This window comes from Miniopterus natalensis, chromosome 2 (assembly GCF_054644295.1).
Source record: "Miniopterus natalensis isolate mMinNat1 chromosome 2, mMinNat1.hap1, whole genome shotgun sequence".
NCBI lineage: Eukaryota > Metazoa > Chordata > Mammalia > Chiroptera > Miniopteridae > Miniopterus > Miniopterus natalensis.
The window spans coordinates 50,710,204-50,726,770 of NC_142082.1; the positions used below are offsets into that span (position 1 = coordinate 50,710,204).

The 16,567-nt window shown below is 37.6% G+C and overlaps 1 protein-coding gene across 1 annotated transcript in view; it reads right to left on the reverse strand.

The window, feature by feature from the left end:
- Nucleotides 1–410: 410 nt before the first annotated feature.
- Nucleotides 411–16,567, reverse strand: part of SCEL (sciellin) — a 79,309-nt gene continuing 63,152 nt past the window's right edge. The window contains exons 25-31 of the mRNA XM_087813834.1: nucleotides 16,033–16,095; nucleotides 10,403–10,495; nucleotides 9,659–9,730; nucleotides 7,740–7,814; nucleotides 4,758–4,866; nucleotides 2,394–2,496; nucleotides 411–689 (exon numbers count right to left, since the gene is read on the reverse strand). Coding sequence (XP_087669960.1) covers nucleotides 673–689; nucleotides 2,394–2,496; nucleotides 4,758–4,866; nucleotides 7,740–7,814; nucleotides 9,659–9,730; nucleotides 10,403–10,495; nucleotides 16,033–16,095 — 532 coding nt within the window. The 3' untranslated portion in view covers nucleotides 411–672. The remainder of the gene's footprint in view (nucleotides 690–2,393; nucleotides 2,497–4,757; nucleotides 4,867–7,739; nucleotides 7,815–9,658; nucleotides 9,731–10,402; nucleotides 10,496–16,032; nucleotides 16,096–16,567) is intronic.

Below are 16,567 nucleotides of genomic sequence, written 5' to 3' on the forward strand. Positions count from 1 at the left end.
TATCCTCTCTAGTTCAATATGATTAACAAACATTCAGATATATTTCTAAAGAGCAAACAAAAACTTGCTTTAGAATAATTTGAGGGTCAGAAAGGGACCTTAGGAACAATTTCCAATGTCCCTTGTGTTATAAATAAAAGCAGAGACCCAGAAAGTTCTGAGGTCCATACGACTTTATATGTTATTGTTTTTTCTGCCAAACTTTATAAGAAAATTTCTATCAATGTTTCTTTTGCACATGAAGGAACATATCTTGCTTCCTTGACAGTGTGTCAAGATGTCAATATTGTCTGCAAATCCAAATTCTTGGGGAAACAAAGGTGAGAAAATGAGAAGCTTGTTTATAGTAGAAACCATGACAGCCTAAATCTGGAGCAGAGGTGGACATCTTTAGGGCTGACAATGCTCACAGCCATCAGCAGTATCGTTCCTTTGACACTGGTAACTGAAACCACTTGAATTTTTCATGACTGAATCTAGCCAGATAACAGATGGTTCCCTTTATGTATATGACCTTTTTGAAGGCAATTAGGTTATTTATGCAATAGCAGAATTGTTCATTGTACACAAAGGTCAACCTTCAATGTAAAAGCTTTTCTAAATTACATATTCTTAAAATAAAAACTTTAATTCCTTGATGAATGTTTTCATCTTGATTTCCATATGCCAGAATTATTGAATCCACTTTGCTGAAAATTTTAAAGAAAATAACAGTTAGATATGCAAATTCAGTACAAAAAGAAGCTTACAATTAAATTTTTAAAATAATAGCTCATCAAGGGGGTCATGGGAGATTCAGCATTTTACTCTTTCCTTCTACTGCATCCATCACTGTGGCTTTTGGTCATGCCATAAATATGAAGGGCCGATGCCTGGTGCTCATATTTATGAGCTGCCTGAGAGTTATGTCTTGACAACTTCAGTTTCCTGTAAAAATGCAATGCCGCGCTGGCCGGGTGGCTCAGTTGGTTGGAGCACCTGTCCTGTGCACCAGAAGGTCGCAGGCTCCGTTCCCCACCGGGGCACATGCCGACGCTGCAGGTACGATCCCGGGCCGGTTGGGGCAAGTTCGGGAGGCAACCGATCGATGTTTCTCTCTCACATCGATATTTCTCTCTCTCTCCCTTGCTCTCTCTCTTTCTAAAATCAATAAAAACATGCCCCTGGGTGAGGATTTAAAAGAATACAATGCCCATGAAGTGCACATAGACAGGAAGAAGACACAGTGACTTCTGAGTCTTCTGGTGGCCGCACCTCCTAAGCCAATCACGGCTTCTGGGAGACCGAGCGTTTTTAGAGCTGCCACCGTGTCCATGAAGGCTCTGGGTACAATATTGGATCATGACAAGGCTGCCAAATTAGGAGGAGAATGGAATATGAGACCTGGCTGGGGAGAGCAGGGGAGAGAAGGCAAAGTAGGGGTGTAGTTAGGCTCGTTCTTGTAATTGGTTCTGCAGCCCGATGGAACGTGGGTTTCTTAATATTTTTCAGAGCATTTTCCAGATGTATCTTCCCAGTACTTCATTTATCTTACACAACTGTCACTAAATTCCATATTTCGGGTCCCATGTAAGAATTGCAAATGTTCCTCTTTCATTCACCACACCAAGACATCAAGAAACTGGTCAGTCATGCAGTGCTGTTGACCAGCTCCCCAATGTCATCTTGGTTATCCTATCTATTTACTATGAATTAAAAATAAAATTCATATTATTATGTTGTTACTGGCTTTTTAAAAACTAATGAAGTTTTATAGGATTCTAGTTTCCTGACTTACTAGGCACTGTGCATATCTTTTAAGTCAACTGTTCAAGTTTTCATGCTGAGTTTATGGAAAATGTGAGTTAAAAATGCAGGTCATTAATGTTTGCTTCTCACGTCGTTTATGCTAATGAAGAGTCCAAATTATAGTAATGTTGATCTTAAACTGATAAAAAAAACTTACATGTTATATTTAATATAGAATTATATATAATTAACTTTAAATTTCCCATTTTAAAAAACATTAAAAAGCATTTAGCAGAATAATCAAATTAGGTGAAAATGTATATTTCAGTGCAAATGTAAAAGGTCATTCACAGACATGGACTTCAATTCCAACAACTGTTTGAGCAGAGATCTATTTTTGTTTAGAAAAAAATGGAACATTTTCCTATTATAAATAACCTCCTTGGTTAGTTATACTTATGTCTGGTCTGATATCAGAAGACAATATAAATGTTGATTGATTTTTATACCATAAAACAAAATAATGCCATACTATCTGCAGCTGAATTAACTAAATATAATTAATAAAATATTTTTTGCCTTATTGAACTCCTTCATTTTCAACAATATTAAATGCCCATTAATATTAACAAAAGCAATAGTTTCTTACAGAGCTTAACACTTACCCACGACTTTGGAGTAGCATGGTTCACAGTGTATCGTCTGTCTGTAAATCCAAATACTGTCTCCCGCTCTCAGGTTTTCCAAAGGCCGTTTGCATATTTCACACTAAAGTAAAAAACAATACATAAATTTACATCACAAATAAAGTATAGACTCTTAATGTAACGTGAAAGCCCTTTCAATTCACTCAGTACGATTCTCCATATTAGCGCTCACATGCGGCCTCATGAGAATCCACAGGGAAAGTGCGACTGTACTTGTCTATAGCGCACATGCAGGACTTTTTATATATATTCCCACAGCATCTCTCTACTATGCAGGGGTGCATTTCAGAGCATATCTACCACTGAAGTTTCTACTTAACTCACTGTACAGTCGATATAAATTTTCAAAAATTGGTTATGCCAAGGATAAGATCACCACTTGATATCTAAAACAGAAACACAAAGCGTATTTCTTGTTTGCTTACTTAAGGAGACCTATGCAGTCCAGGCATACACACTAGACATTAAGCAAACAGTAAGCAAAACAAATTTCTGATCTTACCTAGGGTTTGGGGGAAGGTGATTTTGAATAGTGTTGGTTAGGAGACAGGAAAGGGTTGACATCTGCTTTAATCATGGGAGCAAGTCCACTGCTGATTGACTGACTTTCCAGCATGAGGCTGTCACTGATTGGTTGGCTTTCAGAGGCCAGTTTATTGAAGTAAATTGTCATTGATCAATTTTACATGTTTAAACCAGCCCACATAGTTCTCTATTATCATGGCTATAGAATAACCCATCTTTTTCTAGGAGTGAGGGAACATTTTTGTTCTTAGAAGTATTTTTTAATTAAATTGAAAATGAAAATAAATCATCCAAAATACAGTAAATGAAAATTATTCATATTTACCAAAGCAAAAACCAGGAGAATTTCCTTGTTTTAAAAAGCTTTCTTGCATACTAATTTTAAATAAAGAACTATAACTGATTTTTAATTGTTAATTTTAAAACTAAAAGAAATATTCATTTTTTCATAATTAAATAATTACACAATTTTCAAAATATATTTTATATAGTATTATATATACTGTGGCTTAAAATTAGTGGGGGGTTTTTGCTCAAAATGAGGCATCGTATTTCTGATTGCTATGTATCACTGTCTGAAGCTAACTGGAGGAGAAAAATCAGTTGTCAAAGTATTACAGCTACTTGACTGAATTAGATAATTTCCATCAACCATAGAATGTCAGCACAGAAAGAACCGCAGATTTAGGCAAATAGTTCTCAAACTGGCTGCCCATTAGGTCTATCTAAGGAGATTTAAAAAATACCAATGCCCAGGAATCATCTCTGAGATTCTTGATGTAATTAGTGCTGGTCCCAAGCATTGTATTTTCCTCCTAACCTCCCCAGATGATCATAATGTACAGCCATGATGGAGAACCATTAGTCTAGTCAGCTTCTTTGTTTTATAGATGAGAAAACAGGCCAGGCTAATTAATTTTTATAATAATTTTTTAAATTTATTCATTTGAGAGAGAGAGAGAGAGAGAGAAACAACAACTTATTGTTCCACTTATTTATGCATTTATTGGTTGCTTCTTACATGTGCCCTAATTGGAGATCGAACCCAAAACATTGGCAAATCAGAGTCATTAGATGACTCTAACTGGCTGAGCGACCTGGCCAGGGCAAGGCCAGCTAATTTAGGTGACTGTCCAAAAGTCTCTGGGGCCACAGTTAGTGACAGAGGTAGAATTCAAAATCAGGTCTTCAGGTTCTCAGTTCCGTGCTCATCCAGTTATACCAAAAACTATGTTGACCTACCCAACATTCTTGTGAGAAGTAAAAGCAATGAAATATGAAAACACAAGCTGTGAAGCACTGTCCTATGCAATCCTTCTTGTTACTATACTAAGCCACAATTAACCACAATTGATCATGCTCTCAAAAGCACACTGAGTTTCAACTATTAAGCCTTTCAGTCTTAACTTCATGATATAAGGAGCTGCTAGCTTCCTTCTCAACAATTTCTTTTTTTTGGACTTCATTACATAGTTTATGTAATGCATGGTTTATTAAAATGCTGTAAAAACTTTTATAAAGAAAACAAGTGTTTATCTTTTTATAGGTTTAAATCTCTAGGGTAAGAGGAATAAATGTGTCAAGAATCAACTCTAAGCCTAATGCCAAGACAGTAATTATAAACCTTTGAGGTTAGGCTGCAGGACTCTGGGAAATATTTAAGTAGTGCATTATTAATGTGGATGAGAGTGTTTCTGAAAGCTTTAACTTTGTCTCATGTATTTCATTAAATAATTATTTTTATTCCAGTCATTATGCAATTTTCTATTTAGTTAAACACAGTAAATGTATCCTTACCTTGAAACAAGTGGAATGGCAGCAAATTTGTAATTCATCTAAAATCATTTTTGTTTGTGTGCCCAAGGGCTTTCGGCAGTAAGTGCACATGTCTCTTTCAATGACAGACCTACAGAGATGTAAGCAATTAAAAATAAATTTGTCATCATACAAAAAACAGATGTATTCCCCAAAAGTGATGTGGAAATGATACGTTAATTTTGTTGATACTTTAGGAAATTGTATAAAGATCCAGGAAAGTTTGGGATTTATTTATTCTAGTGATAGAATTGATTCTTCTAATTATCTCAAAATAATATCAAAGAATTAACATAAAGGAAAGTCTCAAATTATTAATTCATTAGCAATCAAAAGTCCATCTGGGCAGGGCAAAGATAATTACAGTTTCCTAATTGAACTAATTTATAAGTACTCCTTGAAGCTCAAAGAGGGTTTTGAATTATTAATTTACCTGTATCATAGAAAAATTATACTGTAGATTAATATAAAATTTTAACTCTCAAAACACTCAATAGGACAAAAATAGAATTCCATCCAAGAGTGTGTTGGTAAATTCATAAATGATGGATCCATAGTACCCTCGGGTCTAGGGTTAGTCACCAAAATGCTCCCCTATGACACTACCCTTGGTGTCACTGAAAGACAATGCTGGGCTACCTTTTATGATAACATTTATATTCTTCAACATGATGTAACCCTACCCCCATACACACACAAATCTGATGAAGAAAAAAGTTTTATCATTTACTGTGGAAAAATAATGTCGAATAATAAATGAACTATAGATATTTAATCAGCAAGTCCAAAAGACCTTGGGTCACACCAGAGCCTAAAGAAAGGCCAATAGCTACGTGATTCTTTCCTTTTGGGAGGCCTTAGGACTGTCTTCAATAGCACCTGGAGGCCTTTTCTAGTTTCAGGGTTCACATACAGGCTGAAATTTCCAGAATTGATACATAATGGGGTGGTGAAATAAAAATAGCCACTACATATATAGTGCTAACATGCTTAATATGTACACTGCATTTTCCATGCACTTTGCTTATTTAAAATCAGTTATTCTTCACAACACCTCTGAGAAGCAGATGCTATTATTTTTATCATCATTTCACAGAAGAGGAAACTGAGGCACAAAGGGTGATGTCATAAAATTGGTAAGCTTCCTGTCCACTGGGGTAGCCAGGTGTGTGATTAGATGATTGCAGCGTATTACAGACATGTGGAAAGAGTTCGGAGAGCACAGCCAAAGGAGCAACTAATCCCTGTGGTGAAGGCAGGAAAGGCCTGTGGAAAGGGTCATGTGACTTACAGCTGGAAGATGAAGGGGCTCTCAAGGTGAGCTCAGTGAGGTGGGGGGGCCTGATGGGGACACCAAGCAGAGTGAACAGGGTGCACCAAAGTGCTATACAGAGGGTGCCGGAGGGATTAAACGGTAGTCAGTAAGCAGGAGCAGGTTCTGACGACCATAAATAACGTGCAGAGGAGTTTGTCTTAATCCCCTAAGTGGGAAGCCACTTTAATGGGATTAGGGTACTTAGATAAGAACTGTGGGGACATGGCTTATTTCACACAATAATCAACAGCAAAAGTTGCTTGACTGACTGGTCTTAACAGGAAATTCAATTTTGCTCTGATGATTAAGAAAAATTTCAAGGACCACTTGAGGGCCAGGACTGAAATTCTTCATATTAAGAGCAATACTTCTATGAAGAATGCTTTCCTTCCTTAAGTTAACAATACAAATATGAGCCCAGGGAAAGCTCTGATGTTGGTGTTGTCCTTATTAAAATCATACTGTTAGTCAAAGACGTTTTCTAAGTATTATGAGGAATCCAGCTCTGGTGTTTGGTCCCCTAGGCAGTATCTGTACCTCATGCTTATGTAGATGACTTCACTCCTCAAAGAACAATGACTTAAAAGGCAAGACACTCAGAGAATACTGGTAACGGGCAAGATTTTATAAAAGTGACAGAAAGGGGTTATAGTTTTGATGCCTGGTCCATCCAAGTTTCCTTTAGCAAACAGAACATAGGTTCATGTTTTTCAGAAAACATTTATTGAGTAACTGGTCAGTGCCAACCACCGTATTACAAATTGAAGCTGTGCATAAAAATAAGATATGTCTTTACCCTCAATGAGCCTTCTCACCACCTCTTCTGTACAGAAACACCATCAGTAGAATATCAGACATTTGCTTTACAGCTGGTCTCCAGTGGTTGGGATGAAATGCTAATTATTTACTTTCATTTCCTCCCCTAGAAGTCTGCTGGCCACACTCTCATGAGTGTCATCTATGTGCCCCAGTGAACATTAAATGGTAAAAGATGATCACTAACAGCAAAAGCCTGGGGTCACTTTACCAGCACAAAACTGATATGTGGCCCCCTCCTGGGAAATGTGTGTGGGCCCAGAGTGGGTCATGGCAGCGTGCCCACTCAGCTGCTTGTAAGGGGAGATGCTCTGGGAACCACAGCAAGGGAGGGCTGAAGGCACAGCCCAGTGATGCAGTGAGACCTGGACGCGAACAAGGCGGTGGTCCTGGGGACTCCTGGGAATCAGCGACAGCGGAGGGGCTGGCCTAGGAGGCAGTTGCAAGGCATGGAAAGCTTCATTGAAATAAGGGGCATTAGCAGCAGCCCAGAAGCCAAGGAACAAATTCCTGGATGCAGAGGTGTACTTCACACACATACAGGCTGGGGCAAAAGTAAGTTTACCATTGTGAGTACATGAAACAGAGTTTATCCTTGTATTATTATTTATTAATTATGTATTATTTTCCATATGAACAACTGTAAACCTACTTTTGCCCCACCCTGTATATAACAATCACCATCTCCAAGTACAACAGACAACAGGAATATATATATATATACACACACACACACACACACACACACACACACACACACACACACATATATAAAATGTACATACAAGTGTGTGTATATAGACTTTTATGTATCGAATTATAGGCATACTCACCTATCTGAAGTCGAATACACAGTTTGTATGTATTTTCCAGAGACGTTCTCCTGATAGCCATCCTTTGGTGACTTACTAGAAACAACACATATGGACATGTGAGAACGGGGCTATTTCCCTAATATTAATGTACTCACGTGCAGGTGAGAAAGCACACACACTTCCTCGCGCAGCCTTATTAGTATTTTCTTTGTGACATTACCAGCCAGGACAATATACTGATACCTTTTTTAAATCTGGAGAAATACTTATACACAAGCTACCTCCAAGTTGACATAAGCTGACATATCTACCAAGTATATAGAGAATGAGGCAAGCATCCACAGCAAAAGATATTGTCATTTTTCATGAAATGTATGCTTGCACCTCCCTCATTTATTTACGAAAAGAAAACCACAGGCAGCCTAACATAATAAAAATGCATAAAGCGAGAGCCAGTGCAAGCACATTTACATGTACCCGGTTCACGTGGAGAACTAGAGACTCTTCAACTTTTACACAAGCTACAGAAGTCTTTATTTTTACTTAAAAATATCCAAGAAAGATTAGTTTAGCATGAAAGCAAAGAAAAAAAGAGTGTAATTTTAAAAAGTCCTCTTTGTTCCATTTCTCTCATTGCTCCAGTTTGTAAATGTCACTCTTTCCTGGAGACAAATGAAATCTGTAAAGCGCTACCCACCTGGCCCCTCATAATTGCTTCCCAAGTACATATGCTACCTGTGAGTATATCAGGACTGGGAGCAATCTGCTTCTATTATTTCATAGTGTGAGTGATAACGCCACTGCCCTCACTTGGGATTTTTTTAATGAGAAATCTCTCTTTCCCTCCAAACTGCCCGTAGGCAGATTGCTGTCAGAAATAGAATCTACTTTATGAAAAACATAACCCACAATGCTAAGTAAGAGTTTGCACATATTTATGCATGGCACATATATCGTTACTCCCATTCTATTGATGAGGAAACTGAGACTTGAAGCTGTTAAGTAGCTTTGTGGAGGCCATATGGTCGGTAAATGACAAAGATTGAACCCCAAGTTTGATTCCAGGGCCTTTGTACTGCACTGCACTCAGTGTAGATTTTAGGGAGAATTGGATTCAGCAGAAAAATCAAATTTGGGGGGTGCATTTTACAAGATAAATTATGTGTGGGGTTGAGAAACCTTTTCTTTTTTTCTTTTTTCTTTTTTGGATGGTTGTTCACCTTCTGATACTGAATGTACTGAATTTCCTTCGGTCCCCTCCCACTGGAAGCCCTCCTAGATGCTCTGCCCCCTGGTGTCTTTGAAATGGGCTCTGATTAACACACGTCACCTATGTCTGCATTTGCATGCCCCACCATCACGTTACCCCACAATTAGACCAATTCTTGTTTTTATTCTCCTTGAAAATCAAATGAATTGTGCACCCCTGACCTTGGTCGACATTGTCCACAACATCCATCACACAACCAGCAGATTTTGTGGGACATGAATTCCCTGTAATTTGGGCCAGAGTATATCTACCAAAAGTTATACCCTTTATTTCAGATAAGAGGTAAACAACAGTGGATACAACCATTTAATTAAAATGCAACTCCAAATCAGCATAGACATTTTTGTGTGATTTTATAAAGCTAGTTATAAACATATAGTCACATTCTCACATAAACATATATGAAAACTTTCAAATGGCTATCCTGTCATCTAAACATGTGCTATATTAAAATATTTAGTCCATCAAATGACTTTTTATGATTATTTGACAACTACTTAATATTGGAAACATTATAAAGCATTATATACCTAGAATCTAATGTACTCTTAAATGGTCTTCTATTTGAAAAAAGCAAGCATCTTCTAAAATAATACCATTTCTTCTTAAATAGAGATCATTTCAAAATTATAAGTATAGAAAAATATTTTAAATAAACTTCCAGTACCTGTTCTCCACATATGTTCTCGTGTACACAACAGTATCCTTTGGTCCCATGGTCCTGGGGTCAGCATTGGAGCTGAGGAAGATACATTTTACCTTGTGTTTAAAGTTTAATTACAAGAATAATTTAAAATAACAAAGCTATTATTCAAACCAATGCAAAAAATGCTATACTTCTTCTAAACTATAACCTTTGAAATATAAACATTAAAGTGGTATTAATCCATTTCTGCAAAATTTCCTTGTCTCCCATTTTGCACCTACCTCCCACTAGCTTGGCCTACTTCCAGAATACTATTATGAAAACTGTTCACTCCCTAAATCTGTTGTAGAACATGAAGGTTATTTTGAATATTTGTGTAATATGTTTTACTGTCTGATTCCCTGATGTCCCATTCATATTTCCAAACCATACTTGCCCCACAAACCTCAAACAAAAAGGGGCCTTCACTAACATGATAACATCTGATTTAATGAAACTTTTAAATCCACCTAAAGAATGTCAACACCAATGTCCCAATCATGCTTTAAAAAAAACAAACAAACAAGTAGACGTTTTAGGGAAAAATAACATTCTACACTTTCCTATGCAGACATCACAACTTACCAACAACCCAGTTGCTACCTCAACACCTTCGTGTAACCCTGCTTAGCCACTGAGAAAGTTAGAACTTCCTGCATTTCAAAAGAGGGGTCAGGTTGTATGTGTGACGTTTATTATTTGTTTTATAATTGACCATGGTGCTACCTGAAATTCTTCCTGGCTTCATACGAATGGGCAGTGGTTCTGGTGGACCTGTCCTTTGAAGCATCAGTCAGTCCACTGAGTTGGCCATCTAGCCTGAGGAAGCAAACACATATTTGGTACTTTAAGTCAAAGCTACTTCGAATTTTTTTTATCCTAAAAATTTTTTATTTTATTAAAATTCTGCTCAAGTAACATGAACCTGTTTACGTTTGCCAGGTTTCCACACAGGTGCACAAGTAGAATACATGTACTGTTTTACTTCTCTACGAAGACCACGATTGTGCCTTCAAGAGTGAGCGACAGGCGCGTGGCGCATCACCTAGTGCCAGGATACAAGCCTTTTCATTCAGGCAGGAACCATCTGAAATTGATTCCGGTAATATTTTCACAATAGTAGTGCCATTTTAGAAAGCTTTTCATGTACAATATATCTGAGAGTGTATCAATTTAATGAAAATTATCCACAGGTTGCTTGGAGAAATTCCAATTTTCATTTTATTTTTAATGGAAAGCAATACTTTGAAGATTGTAGAAGAACTTTGACCTAGATTTCTGCTAATCTCAAAATATCACTATGCTTAACAAAATGTAGGCATATTTGCTTTTTCCTATGAAACACAGAAAAGTTCTAAGGCAGGAATAGTAAAAGGTCTAGCTCCCTTCCTCCTCCATATTAGTAAACTCTAATATAGAAGAGGCATGAAACCCAAAAGGAAAGTTTAGCTCTTAATCATGCCTTATCCTTTGCAAACATGCCATTTCATACATTTCCAAAGAGCTCTTAAGGGAGAGGAAAACATTTGTTCACATACTATCATCTCTGGCACATGGAAAATCATCTTCTAGTTCTAAGATAGATGTTTCACAAAACATATAATTGAGTTAAAATGATACTAAGTATTGAGAAAGTGGAATTAATATTATTAGAAGGTTTTTTAATGTGATTATTAAAATGTCATTCCAAGAATAATAAACCTAGCTAGGAATTGTTTGTATAGTACAAAACCCAATTTTAACAAATAGGCAGCTTCAAAGGACAAAAAGGTGTCAGTGAGCTTGAGATGTGTTTGCATGGTCCTTAGCAATGTAAAATCAAATATCACCAGCTTGTAAAAACTGCAAATAGAAGAGGGAAGTAATTTGCAAATAGTAATGTTATGGACTGAACTGTGTCCCCCAAAATTCAGATATGGAAACCCTAGTCTCAGTATGATGTGGAGATCGGGCCTCTAAGGAGATAATAAAGGCTAAGTGAAGTCATAAGGGTAGATGGAGCCTTAAACCCTTAGGACTGGTGTCCTTATAAGAAGAGGAAGAGACCTCAGAGATCTCTCTGTGTGTGCATATACAGAGGAAAGGCATCTGAGGACGCGTGAGAAGGTGGCCGTTTGCATGCCAAGAAGTGAGGCTTCACCAGAACCCAGCCCTGGCAGTACCTTGATTGTGGACTTCAGCCTCTAGAACTGAAGTAGGTTTGGAGGATGATAGATTGCTAAATCTATCTTTTATTTAGGAATAATTTTAAGTGTAGAGGAAAATTGCACAGATAGTACAAAGAATCCCCGTATACCCTTCACCCAACTTCTCCTAGTGCTAATATCATACATAACTATGGTACATTTGGCAAAACTGAGGGATCAACATTGCTACAGTGCATTTAACTAAACTACAGAGTTCATTTGTATTTCATTCATTTTCCCACTGATATCCTTTCTCACTTCCAGAATTCAGATCAGGATACCACTTCCACATAATCATCATGTCTCTTTAGTCTCCCAGAGTCTGTGATAGTTTCCATGCCTTTTTTTTTTTTTTTTTCATGAGATGGTGATAGATTTTCCAAAGGAAATTCTATTTTGCTGCCAGTAAGTAATAACACATTTTTAAATTTTAGAACCATAATAATAGACAATACTTTGACAAACAATGAAATAATCTATAGCGCTTTTTAAAATGTTAATGGGTCCCACACCCAGATATTCTGATTTAATTGCTTGAAACCTCTCCAGTGAGTCTAACATGCAAGTCAAGGTTGAGAACCGCTGCTTAGAGGTTGGGCAGTCCAACACCTTACTCAAATGAGCACAAGTTCTCAAAGTGTGAGCCCTGGCCCAGCAGGTGATCCTGATGTGCACTAACATCTGGGAGCCAGCGAAACAGAGGACTCTCTGCCAAAGTATTCTTCTCAGATGCCTTGAACAATATCCATAGGAGAGAACTCATGACTCACAGTGTTTGTCCCCTAACAGCTTTATTGTTAAGTTTTCCTTCATTGAAACATTGCGGAATTATAAGTTCCGATTAATGGTCATAGCTTTGTTTCTTAATTAAATAACAACTCTGTAAAATATAAACCCAGCCCTGGCCAGCATGGCTAAGTGGTTAGAGTGTCGGCCCACCCACAGAAGGTTCTCGGGTTTGATTCCCAGTCAAAGGCACATACCTGGGTTGCAGGTTCACTCCCTACCACCAGGTCAGGGTGTGTGTGGGAGGCAACCAATCAAGGTGTCTCTCTCACATCAATGTTTCTCTCCTTCTCCTCTCTGTCTCTCTCCCTCCCCTCCCACCTCCTTTACACTCTCTGAAAATTAATGGAAAAAATATCCTCAGGTGAGAATTAAAAAAAATATATATATATATATATATATATATAAACCCAAACATTGTGTTGGATCTTACTGAATCCAAATGGAATTACACTTAAGAAAATGTTTCCTGCAGTGGAAACTCAGCTTGAAAAGGTTCCTATCTGGAACTCTCCCATAACACTGCTAATGAGAACATCAAACGGAACAGCTGACTTGACAGACTATCTGTCTGTTTCTCAAGCTGTTAAATAAAGAGTTACTCTACAGTCCAGCAATTCCACTCCTAGGTATATACCCAAGCGAAATGAAAGCATGCTTCATAGAAAAACTTACATGCAAGTGTTTAAAGCAGATTGTTCACAATAGTGAATTACAGTCCAGTAGTGGAGATGGCCCAAATGCCCATTAGTTGAGGAAGACATAAACAAAATGCTGTATATCCATACAATGGAATATTAATTGGCAAGAAAAAGAAATGAAATACTGATACATACTACAATACGGATGAATCTCAAAAACATTGTTAAGTAAACGAGGCCAGTCACAAAGGACCACACATTGTATGATTCCATTTGTATGAAATATCCAGAATAAGGCAACTTATGGAGACAGAAAGTAGATTAGAAGGTGCCTGGGCTGAGGGGTTGGTGGAAAATGATGTGTGATTGCCGATGGGTGTGGGACTTCTTTCGAAGGTGATGAAAATGTTCTAAAACTGACTGTGGCAGTGGTTGCACAACTCTGTGAATATACTAATTAGAAAAGATATTTACGTGGGCATCCAATTACTATACAAAGCAAATACATTCATAAAGTGAATCAAGTCTCAGTTTAGTAGGTTGACCCAGGAATCTTATTTAGATGTCCATTTTTTTCATTAACTTAACCTTAACAACCTGAGATTAAACAGCAAAATCAATTTCAACTGATAAACATCCTTATCCCTGCAAACTTGGTAAATCTTATTTGCATAAAGAATAAAAGCTCATTAAGACCTTACCATTTTGTATCACCCGTGTTAGGGTTTACTTCTATAAAACTGTCAAGGTCTTGAACTCTTGTAAAAATTAAATATGTTAAATACATAAGAAGAACTACCGTAGAACAATGAAAAGAGGACTTGATGCCTGAACACTTGGGTCCATTCCACTGCTCTGATTTACTAATCTGATTGTTTCTCTTACTCTCTGATCCTCAGTGTCTTTCTGTTATTTACTCATTTTGAGAGTCAATTGAACTTTTCTTTGGATAGCTAGAATACATAGGTATAAAATTTTTTTTTCCACTTTTTTTCAAGTGAAAAATTTTATTACAGTTGTTCTGTCAGTGCTTGGGCAGTGGTTACACTTACCAGTTAATTTGTAAATAGCAGAAAGTACACCTATACACGATTGTAGCAGAACTGGAGAATGCATACCACTTAGAAACAGAACTCAGGGGTCCACAGAAGGTTTTGTAGGGGTGACTGTGAAAGCCTCTGAACATGACGGTCACCCTGCCACTGGGTGAGTGTCTATGTGACATTACATCCGGTAGGAGGCGCCAATGCAATTGCAGAAGGGAAAGGAGAGTGTGCACCTTGGAGCCCCCCAGGGTGTTTTCCATTTCCACCCTTCTCTGCAGGTGGCACGCCCTCGCTGCCACACGCCCCTGGAAGCTAGAGTGAGCCGATGGGAGGCAGCAGGAACCGGGAGGCAGCGAAAGGTCTTGGTCATCAAACAGCCAAAGCACAGGGAACAAGGAAGCCAGTAAGCAGAGGAAGGAGCAGGAGAAAAACAGCGAAGGCCAACATGCAGGAAGAAGCTGAGTCATATTAATGACCCAAAACCTGGGGCTAATGCCCAGGTCCCCCCATGGAGTGTGCTCTGGTCACGAATGTGCGGCCTCCAGGGCAGGTCGGGGAAGCCAGGCCAAGCTGCATCCCTGCCCGCGGGCTCGGGTGGGGTCTGCTCCCTCCTTAGCGGCCCGTGGACACCCGAGCACCTCGCAAATCACATTAAAGGAGGGAAGTTCCTACCTTACACTTAATCATTTACTTGAATTTTTTTTTTTTACAGTGACCACTTCCAAATAATATTTGAATGAGATCGGTTAATTATAAGCACGTTTCTGTTTCCAAAGTAGTGAATGTTTTTCCCCAGATAAATAGATGCTATTGAAAATTTACTTTCTCATTCTATGGAAGGATCACTTAATACCACCAAAGAAAAAAAAAAAGAAAAGAAAAAAGGAAGGCAGATGATTTGGGGAATTAAGGGAACAGAAAGAAATCACCTGTTAGATGCAAGAGCCTCTTATACATATTGGGGGGAAGGGGAATAAACAATCCATCTCTTTTCCTGATTTTCTATTCTCTGCACAAATTATCAACAATATCATTTATTTACATTGAAAAAATTTTTAAACAGAAAAGGCAGCTGCACCTTAGGAAGATACAAAATAGAACGCTATTGTTTTAGGGTCCTCCCCACGAATGGTGGGGAGGAATTGCTAAACATGGAATAATTTTTTTATTCTTCCCAAATGTAAACAGTCTGTAACAACAATATAGTATAGCTTCTACTGTAAAAGCAACCAAGGCACAATAGTTTTAAAGCCGTTATACTGTGTGGTGTAAAGAAATTTCAAAATGAGGTCCTGCTTTGTGGCTGTGCTGAATTTGTTTATTCTTTTAGCACTAGGCATCCAAGGAAGATATTCTCAGAGTGCTTTCTGCACCACTGAAAACCTACCAAGCAACAGCAAGTAAAAATAGGTCTTCACAGACCAAGTGCAGAAATTTGAATTTTCATGATGCCTTTTATACTAAGCAATAGGACAGCAGGCTTTTACTCAGAAATTTTAACAGAATTTAAACTTTGATAATTTTTTCTATCTCAGTTTATTAATCACACTGTACATGTTTTTTGTGTGTGTTAAGATAGTACTTATATTTAAATACCATACTATAGTTCAGTTCCTCAGAAAATATTCCAAGTTTACAAAATTTATACAGGCTCATATGGAATTCATAAAACAAAAATAAATTATAATAAGCCTTACCCTCCATTCTTATTTTTGGACACGTTAGAATTCACTTCAATTAAATTTTCCAGGTTCCGATCTCTATAGAAAAAAAAAATAGTTACAATATAATTTTAGGAAGTAAAAACCTGAATAAAAACTTTAAAAACAAGTATATAATCTTAGACATAGTCATTGTGGTACAAAGATATGGGACATTGAAAATCTGACATTGAGCTAGCGATCTGTACTATTCAAACATGAGAGCATGATGTTATGAAAGAACTAATCTTTGGAAAGTTTGAGAAATCTGGTCTGTAAAGAAACAACCGATTGATATTCACATTCAGCAAACATTCAGTGAGTACTACTTTGTGTCACAAAGTACTAATTGTGTATTTCCATATGGATGATCTCATTCAGATGACACAAATCTTGCAGGACAGCATCTGGGGCTCAGAAAGGCTAAGTGAATTTTCCAAGGTCAATTAACTAATTTGTAAAAGAGTCAAGATTTGAGGCTGAGCCACCTGTCCATCTGAAACCAATTCTTGGATATTTAATTAGAGACTTC